The sequence below is a fragment of the Ammodytes marinus genome (genome assembly GCF_949987685.1).
Source record: "Ammodytes marinus genome assembly, chromosome: 6".
In the NCBI taxonomy this organism is placed as follows: Eukaryota; Metazoa; Chordata; class Actinopteri; order Uranoscopiformes; family Ammodytidae; genus Ammodytes; species Ammodytes marinus.
In genome coordinates this window covers 6,704,641-6,725,684 of record NC_137235.1, presented here as the reverse complement: position 1 = coordinate 6,725,684, position 21,044 = coordinate 6,704,641, and the positions used below count along the sequence as shown (strand labels likewise).

General features: G+C 38.2%; 2 protein-coding genes across 2 annotated transcripts in view; both read left to right on the top strand.

The window, feature by feature from the left end:
• Positions 1–135: 135 nt before the first annotated feature.
• On the top strand, positions 136–10,158 carry tmem154 (transmembrane protein 154). Its single transcript, XM_080030030.1, has 9 exons — positions 136–373; positions 1,597–1,698; positions 3,294–3,350; positions 3,460–3,495; positions 3,680–3,853; positions 4,576–4,627; positions 5,244–5,317; positions 6,232–6,274; positions 9,260–10,158. The coding sequence occupies exons 1-8, from the start codon at positions 274–276 to the stop codon at positions 6,261–6,263; spliced, it is 627 nt and encodes a 208-aa protein (XP_079886156.1). The 5' UTR covers positions 136–273; the 3' UTR covers positions 6,264–6,274; positions 9,260–10,158.
• Positions 10,159–16,286: 6,128 nt separating this feature from the next.
• The window catches only part of fbxw7 (F-box and WD repeat domain containing 7), a 107,482-nt gene continuing 102,724 nt past the window's right edge, over positions 16,287–21,044 (top strand). The window contains exon 1 of the mRNA XM_080030212.1: positions 16,287–16,629. The gene's annotated coding sequence lies outside the window, so the exon portion shown is untranslated. The remainder of the gene's footprint in view (positions 16,630–21,044) is intronic.

Sequence of the window (21,044 nt, the reverse complement as noted above, 5' to 3'; positions counted from 1 at the left end):
TTTGCTCTGTAGGCCTGCATACCTCAACGGCAAGAATGTGATTGTGCTGCAGCTGAGAAGCCGTCAGACTTGTGTCAACAAGCACACACAGTCCATTGCATCACATCCGAGTGAGTTATCTGAGTGAGTCTGACTGTGAGGGTGTGTGTATGTGTGTATGTGTGTTTTGTGAGCGGGTGATTTTTTTCTTTTCCTTCCATTTTACATGTTAAGTCAGATCAGGAAGTGTTGATGCTGTGACAGAAGAGGAGGAAGTGGGCACACAATGGCACTATGTCTGCTGCTTGGCCCGGTAACATGAGTGGACCCCGGGTGAAGAGCCCCTTTCTGCTGCTGCTGCTGCTGCTGCTGCTGACGAGCCTAACCAGGACAGGTAGGACCGGGCGTTAACCTTTTTTTACTCTCTGATTTAAGACACAACCGCACTCTCACTTCTCCCTTCTCCTTGCCTGCTTTCTCTTTTGTGCTGTATTCTACTCTTCTGACTTGGTGACTGCTAGTGTAACTTCCTAACTGACGGTTAAGAGTGTGTGTTGAAGATACAGTCCAAGTTTCAGAACTTTAGCCTTTTTTATGGTTAATTTCACCACACCACAATGAGCTCATAACAAGGCTCGGGGAACCAAAGTACTCACATTTTTAACTCCTGCCCTAATTATTAACTGAAAATCATTGGAAATGAGGGTCACCACACTCAATGATATCTCGCGTATAAATAACGGTTGAATGAATTATACTTCAATCCACCTTTGTCAACGCTACGCCATGTTAAGAAACGTATTGCCATGTGCAATTCAAATTAAACTGTTCTCTAAGTTTTATAAAGCTAAAACCAGTATTTGCTGGTTTAAATTGTACAGTATAGCCTACACATCATACTCTATTTTACATTTTTGACATTCTTCTTTAGTTTAAAATCTTGTGTCTTTTCTTGAGCAAGACATGACAAAACTCTGCGGGGAACACATTGCTCAACATGTCGAAAATCACCACCTACTCATCGCCGTCCAATTGGTGAATTTTGAAATCCTTTTTTAAATTCCTGTAACAGCGGCTTTGTCATCATGAAAATGGATGTTTTCGGTTCTCGGTTTTCTGTCAGTTATTCTGCTCAGCTGCAGATGTTTTAGAAACCAGGCCGACGTATGCCGGGTAACTGTCCTCTTTCACCTCTGATAGAAATGCTGCACATGTTTTTTTCGCCTACAATGCTTTTGCCTTGTTGTCAAAACATTTCTTGAAAAAATTAGGGAATACCTCCCAACGATGTCTCCAAAAAAAAAACATATGATGTTTATATCAGCCATACTCTATAAACGGGAATGTAAACAAAGGGTTTGTATACAGAGGGGGCCCACCGTAGCTAGCAACTTGCCTATTTACAGAGTTTAGGCTGTGTATAAACACAGGTTTTTTCTTCAGCGCGCACACAGTACGGACAGGTAGGGGATCTTGAGGAGATTTTGATCGATTTTGACAAAAAGCAACTTTGAAAACATGCGTTCTCCAGAGTTGGCTAACTGAAAGTCCACTGTATCCCTTTTCAATGACATTGCCGTGCCATGATATGAAGTAATGAGAGTTGTTGAATTGCAGTGAAATGCCAAGAGGAAGATGACACTGATCCAGAAACCGAGACAGAGGAAGGGGACTTAGGTGACCCTCCACCAGAGGATGATGAAGGGACGGAGCCTGCAGGTGAGAAATGAACCACAAAACACACTACATTAATATTAGATTATGTGTTCAAGAATATGTGGATAGGGGCGTTCACATTTTTAAAAATTTTATAAAAAAAAAATGTTTTGTTAAAAAAAATCCTGTTTTATTCTCAGTTTGTTTTCTTTTTTCCAATTAAAGTCATTGTAATTTTCCTTTATTTGTCCAAGTAAAAGCTTCCTGAAGATATTTTAAGAGACAATTGCTCAAGGCGGCAGCATTAAATTACATTCTTACAACAATTAATGCACCAAGAGAAATGTAGCATGCTGTAAAAGTATACAAAAAGTATACAATTATAACGTGTAAGTAGATTTCAAAAGTTTCCTAAGAAATAAAATAAAAATAAAAATACATCTAGCATCAAACACACAGACCAACTGTCCAGATCTTTTAAGATTACTTTTGGGTTTGGCTGATTAAGTACTTGATGATGTTGAGATTGACAGGAAACATGGGGGAAGAGACAGATAGAGAGAGAGAGAGAGAGAGAGAGAAAGAGAGAGAGAGAGAGAGAGAGAGAGAGAGAGAGAGAGAGAGACAGACAGACAGACAGACAGACAGACAGAAGATAGATAGAGAGAGAGAGAGAGAGAGAGAGATAGAGAGAGAGAGATGGTACTTTTGTGAGTTGTTCCAGGAAGGGGCAGTGTCTGTATCTTAACTCCAATACAATCCTGTATGAGAGCACAGGACATATTTCTACATGTTTCTGAACGCAGGTGAGGAGGATGATACAGCAATGCAATGATTTTAGACAGCAGTGTGGAGGAAGCAAGGCCCTGTCCTGTTTCAGCATGTTTTCAAAGCAAGGTCCGTAAAAAAAATAGTTTTCTGAGAGTAGTAATGAGAAAGAGCTAGAGACTGGTCTGCACAGATCCCCTGGGCTGAAGCCATAGTTTTAGAAATACTGAAGTCATGAGTCACATTAAGGCCAATTGTTATTCCCTTCTTGTTTTATTGATGCTGTTTTCTGTTCTTTTATGTTTTTTTCAAACTATATTTTCCAATATTGAAGTAGCCTAAATGCAATGCGAAATACTACTGCAAACTGACAGGAATAAAAGTTGTGGAGAAGTGCAGAATATTTTACACAGCTGATATAAGCGTGGATGTAGGACCTATATCTATCCAGCTCAGGTAGTTTTGAGCCAAGCCCCGGAGGTTTTTGGTCTGAAAAAAGTTTTTTTACTTTGTCCAGAAGCTGGTTTTATGTATCCTAATGTAGCGCAACATAACTTTAATGTAGCATAGTAAGTTGTTGTCGTGGGCAATGTCTGTTTTTTAATGTTACACCAAATTTTGTTTCTTTAAAAAAAAAAATGTTTTCAGTCTTTATAAAAGGTGGGAAAAATAAGTGCCTTGAGACTTGTTGTTAATGCTACTTGACCTTCAAAAAGTCAGCCCCAACGTTTAATTTTTTTTAATTAATTAATTTAAAAAAAATTATATTCTTATTGGTTTTTGAGAAGTTGGCTGTTGTTATTTAATTTTTTCACCTAACTGCTTCGAATAATCTGCAAAATGTTTAATAGAACTTGAAATTCTGCCGTTTGTGTTTGTTGAACCTGAAGATGGAGCTGCCACTGAACCCCCAGTCACGGTCCCCACAGAGGAGATCCTAGACCCAGGTCAGTCCATAACAAAAAAAAAAGTTAATATACTAGCCACTAACTCACTAAAAACATTTCAGTAAAATAATTTAACTTTTGTTGTTTTCGGTTGAAAACACCATACTAGGTCCAGGAGAGATCACCTCCACTGCTGACCCTACTGGTATGTCACAACCACCACCTGGCCTTGCAGCACAGTTTCTGACATGTCTCTCTGTAAATGCAGAACACACTTTTGTACTTGTATTAATCATAAGACTTAGTAACAGAGCAGTTTTGCTGCAGGATACATGTATTTCATTAAGTGACGAATAACACGACTGACTGAACATGACTGACTCCTGCAGATATGGGAGAAGAGTCTGGCTCAGGCTCAGACCCAAAAGAGGAGATAGAAGATGAGGAGGGTTTCAGTGCTATGATCATCCTCATCCCCGTGGTGCTGGTCGTCCTCATCATCGGCTTGATAGTTATTGGGATTTGCATCAACCGCAAGTGGAGCAATAAAGCGAAAATTCAAGGTATGTACACCACAAGAGTGCAGACTTTAAAAGAGCAGTTTATCCTAATCACAAAAAAAATATATACATTTTTAGTGGCCAGTGAGATTTTCAATGTGGCTGAATATATACAGCTCCGGAAAAAAAATTAAGAGACCACTCCAAATGTTCAGTGTCTCTTGTTTTACTATTTATAGCCATATGTTTGAGTAGAATGAACAGTTTGGTTTTATAATACACACTACTGGCAACATTTCTATCAAATTCCCCCCAAAAATATTGTCATTAAGAGCATTTCCATTAATTAATGTAGAGATGAAGATTTAAGAAAAATTACGTCTGGTCGCTTAATTTTTTCCAGAGCTGTATATTCAGCTGTATATTTTTATATAAAAAGCCTTGAAAGACAGAAATTAGAACTAAAAGTAAATTATAGTGGCATAAGTCTTTAGTTCGATTTATCATTTAGACTTTTGAAGGTCAAATGTTTCACTAATGCCATAAAAATGTCATATTGTTTATCTCAAAACTTGAGAATAATTCTAGAACACCCTCTTTGTATTATTAATATTGTTTTGAAAAAAAAATACATTAGCTGCTCACCAATCCTTGTGTATTAATATAACTATAATGGATAACTGAACTTACGGTATTTAGCTTTGGTTAAAGTTAATGATATTCTATCACGGTAATGCTGTATCTTATCATGATAAAGATGTCTGATGACTGTTCTCCTCTTATAGAACTAGGAGCAGACGATCCATTTTTGGGGTCCCCTACAGAAAAGGTGCCAATGTAAGTAATCAGAATTGAACTATTTATTTGTACCGCTGGTAATTTGAAGGACTTCTGGTAACTATGCTAAATGTTTGATTTTTAAAGAGTTGAGAATCTCAATCTTAAAGATGATCAATCTTTGGTGGGACTTGTATTTCCTGTTTTAAAACATGACTGCTGTGCAAAGGAAGTTCTGGTTTCATATGTAAGAGTTACTTAAAGTAACATAGAGTTACCATGAGTCATAGATGTTATATACTTCTTTAGTGGTATGTTCTCTGCTACTTACAACATCTCAAACATCATATTTACTTCTTGATCGCTAGAGTTAACCAAAATACTTAATAAAGTTGCAGACTTGTCCGTCTGTCTGTCTGTCTGTCTGTCTGTCTGTCTGTCTGTCTGTCTGTCTGTCTGTCTGTCTGTCTGTCTGGCTGTCTGTCTGTCTGTCTGTTTGTCTGTCTGACTTTCTGTGTGTGTGTGTGTGTGTGTGTGTGTGTGTGTGTGTGTGTGTGTGTGTGTGTGTGTGAGTGTTTGTGTGGGTGCACGTGCATGTGTGTGTGTCTGTATGTGTGTCTGTGTGTCTATGTGTCTCTGTGTGTGTTAATACATTTTTAAACACTTGTGTTTCCAGGCCCATGTTTGAAGAGGACGTGCCTTCTGTGCTGGAGCTAGAAATGGACGAGCTCAACTGGATGAAAAAGGATGGTACGTATAGCTGAAGTATAAAGTCAGTGTTGTGATGTAGCTAAGAACAATTAATGTTTTTTTGTTAAAATTTGAATACTACTTAAGCATTTTAATTTCTCAACATTTTCCTAATTCTAGTCCAATACATTTCGGAGGGCAATATTGTATTTATAGTAATAAAATGTTACTCCATTACAACTATTTGAAGCTATATTGTTATGCCTATATGCATAAAAGTACAAAATAAAATCAGTTTACAAGTTTAAAAGTCACTTTACAAGTCAAGTGTTGACTTAACGTATGAAAAACTTTTAAACACGCAAACAAAAAAACAGCACAAAAAGTTTCATGGATTCTGCTTCTCAGATATGACAATTAAAAAAAAAAAAATAATTACAGAATCTTATTTTGTTTTGGAACTTTTTACTTAATAAGAAAACATACTATTTTTAGAACAATTGTGTTTCAGTACTTTTAACATTTGTTTACACATTCACCATTTTGGTTTTATGAATTATTTTAATGTATTCATTTGTTTGTTTTCTTTTCTCGGTATTGTGAGTTGGGAGTTTTTACAGTGAAGTGTGTTCGAACTCTATTATAGTTATTGTTGTCTAGAATGCCCTGTTGTTCTATTTAATAACGATTTAAATGTGATCCTTTGTGTCTGATTATTTTGAGATGAAGCTCAAAATAAACCATCTAAAAGTGGAAAAAAGGAAACATTTCTAACCGTAAGATTACCGTAGTTAGGGAGTTTATCCAGCAGAGGTCACTGTTGCTCATATTGCGAGACCATCACAGAGAGAAAGCTTAACGTCTTGGCTGATATGTCAGCTTATTCCTTGATTGTGGAAGTACTGTATATCTATCTGTATAGGATATATAAATAAGTACATGTTCATGTTCGATCATTGGTTTGTTTTTTCTAGGTGAAACCACAGAGGACTCCAAACCCACATAAATCTATTTATGGTGAGCATACTTATTAAATGTATGTCCAGTTTAAGAACACATACAGATTCTATTTAGTCCCTTGTCATGTATTGCTCATGATCAGAGAGCTATTCTTATAACCTCATAAAAAGGCTCGCTTTTTAATTATATTTTTCATTTAACTTTTATTTATCCTCGAGAGACCAATTGAGGGGTGACCCTCATTTACAATGACAATGACGTCGAGTTCAAACAAATTCAAAGGAAAAACAACAATACATAAACAATATTCAATGCAAATACATCGAATACACAACAACAGGTGAATAGAAAAACAATTGAAACATTTACACAGTGGTGAAGAGTGGCAGCAATTAAAATTAAATGGGTGAAAGTACAATATAGCCTAATTAAAACAGTTACAGGTAGAATTTGGCAGATTTAAGATAGTTTGTTTAAATTGGTTAAAGGATATGAAGGTATTTAGTTTAATTTGTTGCTGTTAGTTGTTCCAGGAGTCAGGGGCACTGAAGCTAAAAGCTGTCTTTCCCAGCTCAGACCGGGCTTGTGGGACATTGAGCATAAGCATGTCAGTGGAGCGGGTCTGATAAAGCCCATCTGAAATTTGCAGCATTTCTGTTAAATAACGAGGAAGCTTCCCGGTCAAGGCTTTGTAAATAAAAATGTGCCAATGTGCGTCACATAATAATAATAATAATAATAATAATAATAATAATAATAATAATAATAATAATAATAATAATAATAATAATAATAATGCCTGGAAAGTGCTTTTTTTAATTACTCAAATCTAAAATATTGTTTTAAGATATCAAAACAAGCAACATTCATGTGGGTACAATACAAACTACTATTTATAGAACCACCTCATTGTAAAACACTCACAAAAAAGTATGTAAATATTTATTTGCACACATTGATGCATTAGAACCGACCCATTCCACACAGATTGATACACAATAATGCCAACACAACACAGATCGACTGAGGTTACACAATATTCTTTCTGCCAGCCTGTTTGTTTTGATGCACCAGCTGCTTTCAGCATAGCTGCCTGTGTCTGATGAACTGTGACCCTTTCATCATTACATATGGTACTGTTTGAAAGCACAAACACTACCAACATCTGTTAGTGATTACAACAGGCATGCATGGGAGTGTGGCGCAACTTAACCCCGGGATGGTCTCCTTACTGGAAGGGCTGGGAAAGGCGAGGTCAAGGTCCACTACGAGAACTGTTGACCAACGCTGTTTGGTTTACACCAGGCTTTTTCATTGGATTTTGTTTCCAAAGCTGTGCAAGTGTCAGGGGGAACTTTCATTCAACAAAGCGGCACTCTGTACACATTGGGTTACACAAGAAAGTCCGAAAAACAGAAGTGGATGTAATGTTACTGCTGCTGTTGCTGGCGTTGCACAATGTGATGCCATCTCTTGTATCAGCTGCACCCTGTCTGTCTGTCGGACCTGTGAAATTCCTCAGCAACTCAGGGACAATAATGGGTCAAATTAAAGACAATAAAGGGCATTTACAATGTTGTTAAAAGAGACTTCAAACCAGGCAAGTTACTTTGCACTGGAAGAAGTTGAACCCTATTGTGCACATAGTCGGAAAAGAAAAGCGGTTTAATGGAGGTGTTTAGAATTGTTTTCAACACTAATTGAGGTGAAAGTTAAAGGACAGTAAGTTTATTGAAAAAAAGTGCACAAACTCTAGGCTTCTTAAAGCTGCCTAAATTGACATGTTTTGTTTATACATTGATAAGGTATCGCCTTATAAAGTTGTTGTTTGTGAACAGTTAAGGAAACAGTTTCTCTCTTCATACACCCAGGGGACACAAAACAACATTGTTATTGATCAGGATTTGAGCTTCTGACCACCTGATGAATGCATGTCCAATATCAACTCTCTGTTTTGGTCTCCACAAACTCTTGAGGGAAACTTGTTGACCGATCGTTGCCTCTTTGGCCGTCTGCTCTTAAAGTAACAGGCCATAAAAAACAAAACAACAATGGGCTTAAAGACGCTAAAAGTTCCGAGCGGAAGTATAGAGTTAATTCTCCTTGGGTCTGGTACCATGAGTGAACCTTACACATTATCTTGTATCTATGTCCTTAAGTGTAGGTTCTGTTGAGGTTAGGTTTGTTGTTGGAGCTTGTGGTCGGAGGAGATTCTTCCTTGACGCAGTCTGACCAACACCTTATTATTTGTGTGGCGGCTGATGACGACAGTAGTGAGGCTATGTATGAACTGGCCTGAAAGTGGAATTGACTGAAGAATATGACCTACGGTGACTAGCGAGGAGTTTACCCAGAACTCTCTCTGTTCCTGACCTTACACTGACTTTGAACCAATCAGAATCAAACCTAGATTCTCTCTCTTCTTTCCTGTAGTTGTTTGAGGTCCACAAAGCATCAGACAAGCTCTCTCTTGGATAGTACGGACTTATACACCTCTAAGTGCGCCTCCATAGTGAAAGCGAGGCAAAGAGTTTGGGACTATAGGAGTTGCTTTGTTGTGATTAGTATTTTGCCGTTGAACAGGTTGTTTCAGCTTCACAGACGTCTGTTAACACATTGCCACATTATGTCTTCCCTCTGTCTCTGCTGCATCGCCACAGAGCAAAGTGTAGTATGCACATTTGTGAAGTAATGTCTGCTTGTTTTCATATCAGCACTCCATATATTTCTTAAGATATTTACATGTTGATTCTTATTTTGTTAGTTAACATTTAGACAAAACCACTGATTCACTAGATAGTTGTACAGAAGGAATGTGGTTGTGGTGGTGGAAATATACCTTTGGATAACAACTATACCAAAAGCGACTGTCATTTAATATCCCGATGTTCTATACACTGCTTTAGGTGCAGTGTAACTATTCCCTGAATATGTGAATGTGAATTCCATCACTACACCAGAGTTATAGAGGAATGACCTCTGTCTATTGTAGTCTCTCTGACATTATTGTCACCTCTCTCTCCCCTCATTTCCTGACTGCAGGTTAACAAAGGACGCTCTCTCAGTGTGCACGGACACACGGTCAACAATGCCCTGCTTGGATTTCTGGATTGCAACTTGGACTTTTCTGACCTTCCAGCAACATTTCTGAGCACAGGGACCAATTTGACTGCCAAGAAATTATGTCACAGAACTTAAAGGACAAATATGATTTTTTTTTATCGGTAAAATAATAAGCAAGAAAGTCTTCAGTGGATGGCTATATGTAACAAAACAGTGTTGTGCCCTTCATGAATTGTTTTTTCATCATCTGTTTTTGTTATTGTTGAACAGCCAATCCAGGGAAATGCACAGCGTTTTAAAAAGTATTAAGTTAAAGCCTAAAAAAGAAAAACACTTTTCATGCAAAATCATACTGTTGATTGTCTTCTCGCGCCGCATTAAGGTGATACTTTTCTCCACCCCTCATAGATATGAATGCTCATTGTTTCTGCTGATGGCCTCTCCTCAGCTCTAAACCTCTTTGTAGTATTACACTATGGGACTCCCTGCAGGCGCAGGATATAATGGGGGAGATAGATACACTCATGTTTATTTCATGAGGATATTTCCCTTATCAAAAAGGGGAAATATTATTACAGATATTGTTCATATACAGATTCTGCTCTAATGTTATATTTCCAGTTTTGTCTTGAAAGTGTATGAATTAATAATAATAATAATAATAATAATAATAATAATAATAATAATAATAAGCAGTAATGACACTGATCTAAATGTGGGAGCAACTTTCCAAATGTGTCAGTGAGTATTTTGCATTGTAAATATGAGAATACAGTACTCAAAAGAATATTATTTTCAAGGAATGCCTTCTGTAAATATTTCATATAAGGCTGTAGTATTGTGTTGCTCATGAATTTTTGAATAAAAAGCCCTTGATATAATTATGATGTCTGAACATTTATGGGCACGCTGGGAACTTGGCCAGTCTAAACCATATGGGCCACTTTAAGCTGCTGTTGGATCAATGGGACCCATCCTCAAGCTCATGTATATTAAACAAACAATAACAATGAGTTGAAATAAAGGAGGTTGCACTTCAACAATGGAGATCCTTGGTCGAGTGCTAAACCAAAATCCAAAAGGCATGTTCCAAAAAGTAAAGACAGGGTCGCACATCTCAGGTTCCCCACTTAAGGAGGAGAAAATACTGGAATTGAATTAGACTCACATCAAAATAAATCAATTCTGACGAATTTCGGCACAAAGCCCTCTTCAAAGCGTTTAGATACAATAACAATATTTGATGCCATATCCCTGTTTCTGTGAAATTGCTGTAATGATAGTAAACATCAGTTTGACAAAACATTAAATAGAAAACCGCAGGCTTTAGAGTGTCCTAAATGTGTTGTGATTCAAACATGCTGCTGTAAATCCACTGGTGAGTCTGCTCCGCTCTGCCCATTCAGCTCTGTGCTTGTGATGGCATCCACAGCAGCAGAGGAATGGCTGGGTGAGGGAGCAAAGGTTGGACAATCCACACAAACCAATGAATACAAATGAGCAAATAAGTCTCATCTTGCTCTAATTTCTCCTCCTTTTCACTCTCATTAGATTTCCAGACAGCGGTCCTGTGTGTGTCAGCGCGCACACACACTCTATGCACAGTCACCGCTGTCTGGGCCGGGCAGACGCTGCTGACTATACACGATGACATTTTCAAACTCAACATCCGACGCCTTAAGAAAAACTGCACAGGTATATCGAGTCTGGACTTCTTATATGGGAGTATCTTAAGTTTGAAGCATTATACCTGAAGGCTTGTCCAATCATGTTGGCATCACCTTAAAAATAAGGTCTATCTAAAGTTTTAGAAAACAGAACAACTCTTATTGCAACAGCCTCCCTACGTGTCTTAACCAGTAAAGTTACTTACAGGGTACAGACTGTTCAAAACTCTTCCGAGAAGCTTTTCACCACAGCTGTGTGTGTCCTAATTTCACCTTTCTTAGCCTCACAGCAAGGTGTAGAATCAATTGTTATAGACTTTAAATTATCTTTAAAGAGGCACTATGCCAAATTTCACATGTCAACGTGTGTTTGCTAGTCAACTGAGCCTGTGAAAAGAGTTGTTAAATGTCTTCTGTGGCTCTTAAGTAGCTCGGCCAAGTCTGATAAAAGTTTCTGACTTGACACCACCCAGGTTTTCTTCACATTAGCCTGGAGACAGAAACCCTGGAGACATGGAGTTTGAAAGGCGTGGGATGTTTATGTGCATCAGGGAGTCTCCCGAAGATTATACTGCATCATAAAATCCAGCACTTTTTTGGAGCTTGACTGACATTAAGGCCTAAAGTCAGGACACCCCAACCTTAGCAGCATTGATTTTCTTCTCTGATGTCCCATTAACCGTATCAAAAAGCAATTCTAAGTCACCGGGGAACTAGTTTAAGGCTACTAAAGGCGTTCTCATCGTATAATCTTTATAAGCGTACAGCTTCAGATCTTTGAGGTTTTCTGTCTGTTCCGAAGTCCGACTTAAAACTAAAGAAGGAGCAGAGTTCCTTCAGTTAGAGCCCCAAGGCAGAGAAACGACCTGTCAGAAGTAAGTCAGTATTGAATCAGTATCATCTTTTAAATCCCTCCTTAAAAGAGACTTCTATCAGTTATTATGGATGTTACTGACATTTTTTTTCTTTTACACAATTTGGGTTTTTACTTATGTCTTTGTGATGTTTGACTGGAATTTGTTTTACCTGCAGTAATTACATCTTTTTAATTTGTTGCCCTCTACATTTTCAAATGAGCTCTTATCAACACTGATTTTAATAGTTCCTTAAACACCGGATTGACAGTTGATTCATTAGTGGATGGACAGAAGATTAACGTATGACTGTAACAATTCCATGTTCCAGCTTCTCATATAGAAGGGGTGTCTGCCTGTCTTTGTCTTGTGACAATAAACTGAATATCTGTCTATGATTGTGACATTTTATTAATCTAACAATTGGTTGATTAATCAATAAAATAACAATCTGCAGATTATTTGATAAAGAAGAAAATGTAAGTTTCAACCTTGGGTTTCATCAAGTCATTTGTAACTTTTCTTATTCTCTGAAATACAACCTCAATATTACCACATAGAGAAAATACAAACACGACGATATATCTACACTTCTATTTACTTCCTCTACAGCACCAGGGGCCTATTGCATAAAACTAGGATAAGGGATTAACCTAGGATTTTTCGGTTATCCTGGCTTGCGTTAGCCATGATCCGGTTGCATAAAAGCGGAGGGACATAAGTTACCCTGGAGATTTATCCTTTACGTTTAGCCTGGTCCCGACCAGGCTAAACGTAAAGGATAAACTTATTCTGTTGCCTGACTGGCTCAGTCAGCTGTCACTCCGATCTGAAGGTGTTTAACAGTTATTCCATGATCTTCTGTGTAATGCTTAAGTTTCAATAACCTGTTTTAAAGTACCATATAAAAGACTGCATTGTCATTTAGTTAAATAGTTCTTCTTTTTTATTATTTAACCTGAACCATTTATAATTAACTTAATTATAATTACATTAAGATGAAATTATATAAATTATAATAATTTATGTAATAGTCTGTTCATATTGCGGGCTATATTTATACAATTGATTATCGATGGTAGATGACGTTGCAAATGTGGGTCAAATAAATTCACTTTGTACTTATAACTATATCGAGGTGCATCTAAAACAAAATTAAATATCAATGAAAGTTTCCTTTTTTCTGTAATTTAATTAAAAAAGTGAAACTTAAATATGTTCTAGATTCATTACACATTAAGTGAAATTAATCTAGAATAAACATACTTTTCAGAAGGTCAACATTTCTGGTTGGTTGTATGCAATATTCTAATATTTTGAGATACTGGATTTTTTATTCCATGATCAATCAATCAATCATCCAAAAAGAAGGCCTGACATATTTCACTTTGTGTAATGAAAGTTTAACTTTTTTAATGGACTTTCCATGATATTCTATTTTTTAAATGCACCTGCAGACTGCTCACTGTCAACTATTTTATCATAAAACAATGCAGGGACATCAAGATTAGTTGGCAGAGATGACATCCCCTGTATAAAATGAACTGCCCCCTGATTTACGGTTTAAACTAGCAAGGCATTGTGGGAAAATGGGCCGTCTTTTACATTTTTACATCAGTAAATCTGTGTTCGATCTCTGGGTCTACTTCTGAAAGCTGTGGGCTGGCACTTAACAGAATGACTTACACCTGGCTTGACAAAGCGGCCCCTTTACATCCTGGATTGGCATTTATGCAACTGACTAATCCAAAGTGCCCAGGCTAAACTTTGTCAAGGCTGGCTTTATCAATCATCCTGGATATCTTAATACCACTTTTATGCAATAGGCCCCAGGTGTAGGGTTTCTGGCCAAGTGTTGCTTGCAAACAGCATTGTTCACACTAGGTCAAATTCTGGCAAAACTGGTTTACATGTAAATAAAACAGCGATGCTTCTCACCAAAAACACCGTCAGGTGAAGTGTTGACTAATGAATCTGAGCATATTAGCATAAGACTTTCTTTGTTTTCAGATGACTTGGCCTACAACTTGACCAAGTTTTCTCACACCAGGGTTTGGAGTATTGAATGCCATAAAGTGAGGATGAGTTTGTTTTGAATTGTGATTAAAGGCCTGTCCGTCACAGTGAACAGAAAATGCAATGTAATCCCCCAGAGGAAAAACATTCACAACAACATCATATTTGCAGTGACCCGTCTCTTTGAATTTACCACACATAGTAGACAGAGCCAGTGTCTACCCAGCAGGCACTGTTGCTGCCTGTCACACTCTATCAGCTCCATTTCACAGCCATGTTTGTTTGACTTCAAGAGCTGTGATGTTACAGAGTATCGTCCATCTGTCGCAACAGGCGCATTCACTCATTCTTGGGCAATCTTTGAGCGGAAAACACAAGGGAATAATCTCATCTGTGTGTGTGTGTGTGTGTGTGTGTGTGTGTGTGTGTGTGTGTGTGTGTGTGTGTGTGTGTGTGTGTGTGTGTGTGTGTGTGTGATTAGCGGAGACTTAGTTCACATTTGTTTTGAGTTTTGGTCCTTTGTCAAGTAGTGATAAGCAATCATTTCATACCGTGTGAAACTTTTCCACTGCCTCTTATGAAACATTGCTCCTTGCACCATTTGGAAAACGTTCGATAAAAACTTCTCATGAACCAGGCCTGGGGCTACCAGTGACATCACATAATTTTTCAGGATATCTGCTCATCTGGAGCATATAGTTTACATTTTGTAAATTAACCTTACACATTATGAGATGTTTAAAAGGTGAGACTCTGGGCTCATCATACATACATAAGTAAATATATAGTAACCATTGAACTATTTCCCTAATGAGAATGTAACTCCTGTGGGAATGGTGGGGAAAAAAATCTCTTTCAAAACAGCATTTATTCCATCCAGTCTAGGGATTTGATGTATAATAATATTGAGGGGTAACATAACACTGCTATTTCACACATTATTTATACAACATTATACATTTTTATGGATTTCTGTGTAATAATGGATAGGTACCTCTTTGGTTCACAGAACATTCATCAAATGATTCAACCAAGAAAACTTTATTTATTTTAAGATGTCAAATGCCAAAACCTCTGTTTCAGACAATCGTGTAGGGCAACTCTGGCATATACAACTGTATATGCATACAAACTATAGCCTAACAAAACTACATTTATAAAGGAACATTTTGAAAATGAACACTTTTCTATGGATTTCAGGTCTTTTATCTATGGATGTGTGTGTTTGTGAAAACATTGAGAGATAATCTCCATACTACCAACATCATGAACACATGGCTACAACACTGTAGCCATGTATCTTTTGTTATTAATATTATCAAGTAACACTGACAGCATGACTAACACAGCACCTATAAAGAGATGACACCAATGAAAAACCGTCAGTTCAGATTCTATTCTCACTTACAGGAGCAATTTCCAACAAAGAACACAGCTACTAAGAATATTTAGTTGCCAAGTGAGGATATTTACAGCCGTCCTTTGTTTCCAGGGTCTGCTTTTCAATCCTCATTGACCAGATGCCAGTCTCAGCTCCACACTTCTTTGGATCACATATTTGGTGATATCTCAGGGCTGCAGGCGCTCCCTGGAGGACCCAGATACGGGGGCATGAAAATGACCATGAGCCAAAGCTAACCATGGCTGGCACTGCAGGGGTAAGAAGCAGCAGGAGCAGAACAAAATGAATCCAGGATGACTTGGATTTTTTTTCTTCGCCTGTGAATAAATCAGGCTCAATATGCTGGAAAGAGCTGCTCTAGGTTTTCATGCACACCATGCACATTTGGATTGTCTCCCCTCGCATGTTTTTTCTTCTTTTTCAAAACCTTATTGATTAATCAACATAGTAAAGAAAAGAGGGAAAGAAAATGCAACTATAACATTTAATTCAGATTCAGTTTTTGCCCTCATTAACATAGCGAGGAAAATATTAAATCTGGGTGTTTAAAAACAAAAACAAAAACAAAAACATCTGTATATATTACCACTGTTTGTAAAGCAATTACAAATGGTTTGTCTAATTTGGTAGAAGCTATACTACTTTTAAACACAATTAATTATCTAAGAGGATTTATCATTTATGGTGAATAGATAGATTGAAAGATAGATAGACATATAGTGTACTTTATTTATCCCAAAGGGAAAATTGCTATACATTCATTATTAATGACAAATTATATATACACAAGAACAACTATAGGCAAGATGTAGTTTACGTATAATACAATGTATTGAACTTTAAAACAATAAAACAATAGTAATAATAATACATTTACTCAATTACCTGAACAATTTCATTAGTTGTGTTACAGATATTATAGTTTAAATGTAAAAATAAAAATATTACTTTAATTTTCTCACATGGAAGTCATCCGGGGAGTGTTTTTATTGCATCACATTCGAGCGCCAACCAACAAACAAAACCGGTCCGTCATCATGCTGCGACAGCCATTCTCTCTAGTCGGTGGCAGAGACGAACTAACCTGGCGGCTGCTAAAGAGGCTGAACGGACAAACCTCTGATAAACTGACACGCTCATTGCTGCCAGCGGATGTGTCTGCCCCCCTCTTGTAATACTTGGAGGTCCATCATATGTCCCTACATCAGTGACGTTTTACTCAACCAGCGAACATTAACACGAACTTGGCTGGTGAAGGCTAGTTAGCTGCTCATGCTAACGTGCTAGCTGCTGTTGTGTTCGCTGCCGGTGGGAATCGTTAGAATTCATCAAGCTCAAAGGGATATCTCGGTTTGGATACACGACCAAAAAAGGAGACTTTTGTCTTTTTTCCATCTCACCGCCTCTGAGGTAAACACAGCACACTATTACACAAAGTGCAGGATCAAAACAAAGGGGAATATCGCAGTAGTTTTCCAGTTAAAGTGGGCCTAGCATTAGCATGCTAACGGATAGCTCGTCGGCTAGCTGAGGTAGCGTCGCTAACGCTAGCTCAACTTAGCGCACTTGTGTTGATGTGGAGCTTGTGAAGTGACACGAGAGAAGTTAACTGAGCCTGAACAAATAGTGTGCTTTTTGTTTTCCAGCTGTCATTGAGGCAACACCACCTAGTTCGGTGTCTGTGTTCGTTTTTCTGCTTAAAACAACCTGCACGAACTCTTCAAAGCCGCAAAAGTGCGAGGAGTTCAACATTATCCGAAGACCACAAACTTTTACAAGAAGTGGATTTTATTTATTCTTGACAAAGCGTACAAGGTAAAGTTGAAGGTGCTATTTCGGAACTAAATAGTCGTTTTTTTGTACTCTTGTAGTCAAGGCTTTATCCACCAAATGCAAGAAGAACCGATGTGAAGTCAACTTACTATCCCTCCCGTGCATTAACTGCAGCTAAATCCAGATGTTCCTGCGGTCTCACGAGTGACAGATGTTTCTAGGTAGTTCATTGGTAATTGTGACTTTGGGGGTGCTAAAATGCTTTGTTCCGATTTTGCCATGCTCAGTAGAAAGTTGCTGTAATAGAGCTCTTACAATGTCGCTTGTACACTCACTGTCACTTTATTAGGTACACCGAGAGAAAATAATCCTGTCTGCTGCAAACTTAATGTATCTAAATGAAGATTATTATAATATATTGCTGTCCTTTTTTGAAGCTGTTGAACTGTTTAATTTTATACTGAGATATGTTTCTAGTATTTACTTCATGCTTAGTATACAAAGGTTGTAAGAATATAATTGAAACTGCTAGTTTTTCAGGAGAAAGCGAGAATAGAAACTTGAAATAGTTCAAAATTGAGAAAGCACAGTTTGACCAATTAGGGTGCGCTCGCTTATACGGCAAACACTTGTGTGAGAGGTGCAACAATATTTATTACAGTCTTCAATCAGTTGTCACTTTATTACCATCTTCCAGCTTAAGTTTGTGGAGCTGTCAAACTGTATAATATTAAAGGTGGAGTCGGTGATTCTAGAGAATGCTTGCTGTCAAAATCCCTTTGTGTCAAAAACAGTGAACATCTCCTCACATTCCACTACCTGTCCACAATATGTGTGTGTATGTGTGTGTGCTGAAAAAAAATACATCATGTTGTTCATCAGACAAAGGTTAGTAGAGTAAAGTATAGCTGGTACTCTGGAGAAACGCCAATAGTCTCATGTTTTGAACTGGTTATCCCTTTAGTCTATTTTACCCACATGGTGTCTCTGTCTTTATCTTGTCTTGAGCTGTTTTTTTGTAATATGTAAGTTTATTATGTCTTAAAACATCAGTGTCCGAACCATCTTTACATCTTAAAAGGGCAGGCGGATGGTTGTAAGGTCGGGTCAAATGACACATGTTGCTCAGCCACACACAGGTTTAACCTACATCAGTAGGTTGGTTTGAAAGGGGTTGTTGACTTGGGGCTCTTATTTCCCTTCCAAGAGAAGACCACTGCTTCTCCACCCTACCTTCTATCTCGGTCTGAGTCTGTCCTTGTCGATGAGATACTGACAATAAGAAACATCTGCTTCTTGGTCCTCAAGCGACGTGGCCGATATCCAGGACTAAAATTGTTCCCCTATGTTTAATGGGCTATGAACTATGATAACAAACAAATAACATGTAGGAGACCCTCACAATTAAACCTCAATATAAACAAATAATATGTTGAAGTCCTCAGTAGATTAGAATGTATTCCATCTCAAGAAAATCCAATTTGAATAATTTCTTGAAAACTGCAAATCAGTTGTGTAGGAGTTTTATTACAATAAGTGGGAGCTAAAATAAACTTTCAAACCCCGCTCCATGGCACATTTCAATACGTTTGGGGTATCCGACTGTTTCATGCTGCACACACTGTTTCAAACTGACAGGTGATTTGGTATTCAGCGGGAGCAGCGTGGTGAAATGTGTGGGTGACCTTGATGATCAGTACGAAAGCTGTGATACGGAAAGAAGGAAAGAAAAGAGCAATAGATTGTGCTTTTTATTAGTTTTCCTTTGTTTTTGGGGCAGTGTCATTTAGGGACAATGTTAGAGCTGAGTCTTGCCTTGACACAACAGTCCTCGGGGCAAGAAACTGTAGAAACATTATTGTATCATAAGGATTTTAAAAAGTGCTTTCCATTTTTGCAGGGGATCCATGTGATGCACAGAGCCTCACCACAGAATCCAACTGTTTACACAGTCAATAGAATGATACGTTGGTATTTACTCATCTAATTAGATCTGCAACAACTCCAACAAGCCTTTCCCTCAGCAGTTAATTCAAAAACAAATGTCTGTATTAAGAGTTAAATACATCTGGATGGCACAGTATCAACAAAAGCTAGACACATGAAGCTTAGAGGCAGGATTTGTGTGCTCTACAACAGTTTTTCTTCTCCTTATTATTCAATAGTTTAGGAGAACTGGATGCAAGTACAAACAGAGGCTGATCATTCAGACAAGACTGGCATGTTTTCAGTTCACATGGATCGTTGTGATGAAATCCGATTTTACTGGCTGTGATTATTGCTGCAAGGCCTTGGAGAGTGAGAGTTGAGGGCTATCCTCGACTTTGTTTGCGGAAAGCTTTCACATTCCCACACTCTTGACTGTTGCTGTGTAACTGACCCCAGGGCTTTTACTAGATCCATTCTTACGGACAGTCAGATTTCACGGCTTTAAGACGAGTGAGATTTGTTAAGGGTGTCAACAGTGTGTTTCAGGTGGCGAACATTCTTGGATACAAGTAGACTTGACTAAGTGCTGATAAAAACTTGCCCTGCGTTCCAATACCAATACTTCTTTGATATTAAGAGTGTCCCAACACATGATGTCAAATTCAGTATGTATATATTATGGCTGTTCTGACCCAAAATCCTATTGTCACATTGACTAAGCCTCCGAGAGCACCCTGCGATGCGTATAATAACATAAGGGCACTATTGTATGCATACTGCATGCAAAGTACATACTTATTATGTAAAGCTAGCTGCAGTATGGAGTATAGTAAAAAGAGCCTATGCGATTTGGAGTGGACGCAGGCTAGGTTTGTCAAACTTATTTTATGTAACAGGGCTGATAAGATGGTTCCTGTAGGCAAACCCATAACCCTAAAGTTAGCCCAGTTATGAAACCCAACATGCATTCTTGGCTTATTAGGGAATAACTACTCTCACCATAATTATTTGCGGATTTGTTGACTTTTTCCTCCAATTTGGAACTCTCTTTATACTCCCTCCATCACCACTCCTAACTTTACTATAGACAGATTCATCCAGAAGTCATTTTGATCCCTTTCTTGGCTGAAGACTGGGAAGTGATGGATAGGAAACAAGTGGAAACTTGCAACCAGGGCTTCCCCCAAAACACCAATGAATTGAATCATCAGCTGGGATGCCCAAAGTCGAATATCAATTAAACAAATCGCTACGCTTTACACTTTCATTAGAATGACCTCACTAAAAACTAAACTAACAGAGTGCAAGGGGCTAAAGGAGGATGAGGACTCGAGAGAGAAGCTTCTGTGTTGAAGTGGAGTGCTTTAGTAACGCCTTGAGTGCAGTCCAATCAGAATGGGCAGGCTTCCAGGCCTTTTGGAAGCACAAAAACACTGTTTAGTGAAAGATACTGGAACATTTGGATAATGAGTGATTCATGAGACGATTCATGATTTTGATGAGCATCCACAGTCTAGAGAGAAGAGAAGGGATTGAGGGCACACCTTAGGCTAAAGAGAGAGAGAGAGAGAGAGAGAGAGGGTACAAGCCAGCAGTTATAGTACGGTGGTTAAAAAAGGTATTAAGATTTTGAAGGAATAATTCAGCCGCAGAATTTGAACTTAACTGAAGAGGAGAGACTACAAGTGAGTCAGTCTTGTTGAGAATGTGCCACTTTTTCTCAGCTACCTGCATATTCTTTCTCATCCAGTTTAATGAATTCAGACAATCCTGGAGGTTGTTGAGGACAGGTGGGCAGGTGAAGAGAAGAGAATACATCTAAAAATGTAGGCGAGGAGAGACGGGGAAAATAACAGCAGGGGAGAGCAAGAGCAGGGAGTATAGCTTGTGAAGGGACTGATTTATCAAAGAGGAAATACATTGGACATCATAACCATGCAGAGGAGTGGCCAGAAGATTAGAAAAGCAGCTTCTATGAAAGTCCAGCCTGCCACCGTCAACTGTGTGAGTGGGAGAGAGTGGGCGGGCGGAGATACTTGAGAGAGAACGAGATCAATGAAAGAGGAAATTAAAGGGCTTTTCTGTTGGGAGGTCCAAGTCACCTTGAATAGAGAGAGATCTCC

Coding starts and splice junctions, on each gene's coding strand:
- tmem154 (XM_080030030.1), top strand. CDS start 274: ATGTCTGCTGCTTGGCCCGGTAACATGAGTGGACCCCGGGTGAAGAGC. Junction 1,699..3,293: donor TGAAGGGACGGAGCCTGCAG/GTGAGAAATGAA, acceptor TTGAACCTGAAG/ATGGAGCTGCCACTGAACCC. Junction 3,351..3,459: donor AGAGGAGATCCTAGACCCAG/GTCAGTCCATAA, acceptor ACACCATACTAG/GTCCAGGAGAGATCACCTCC.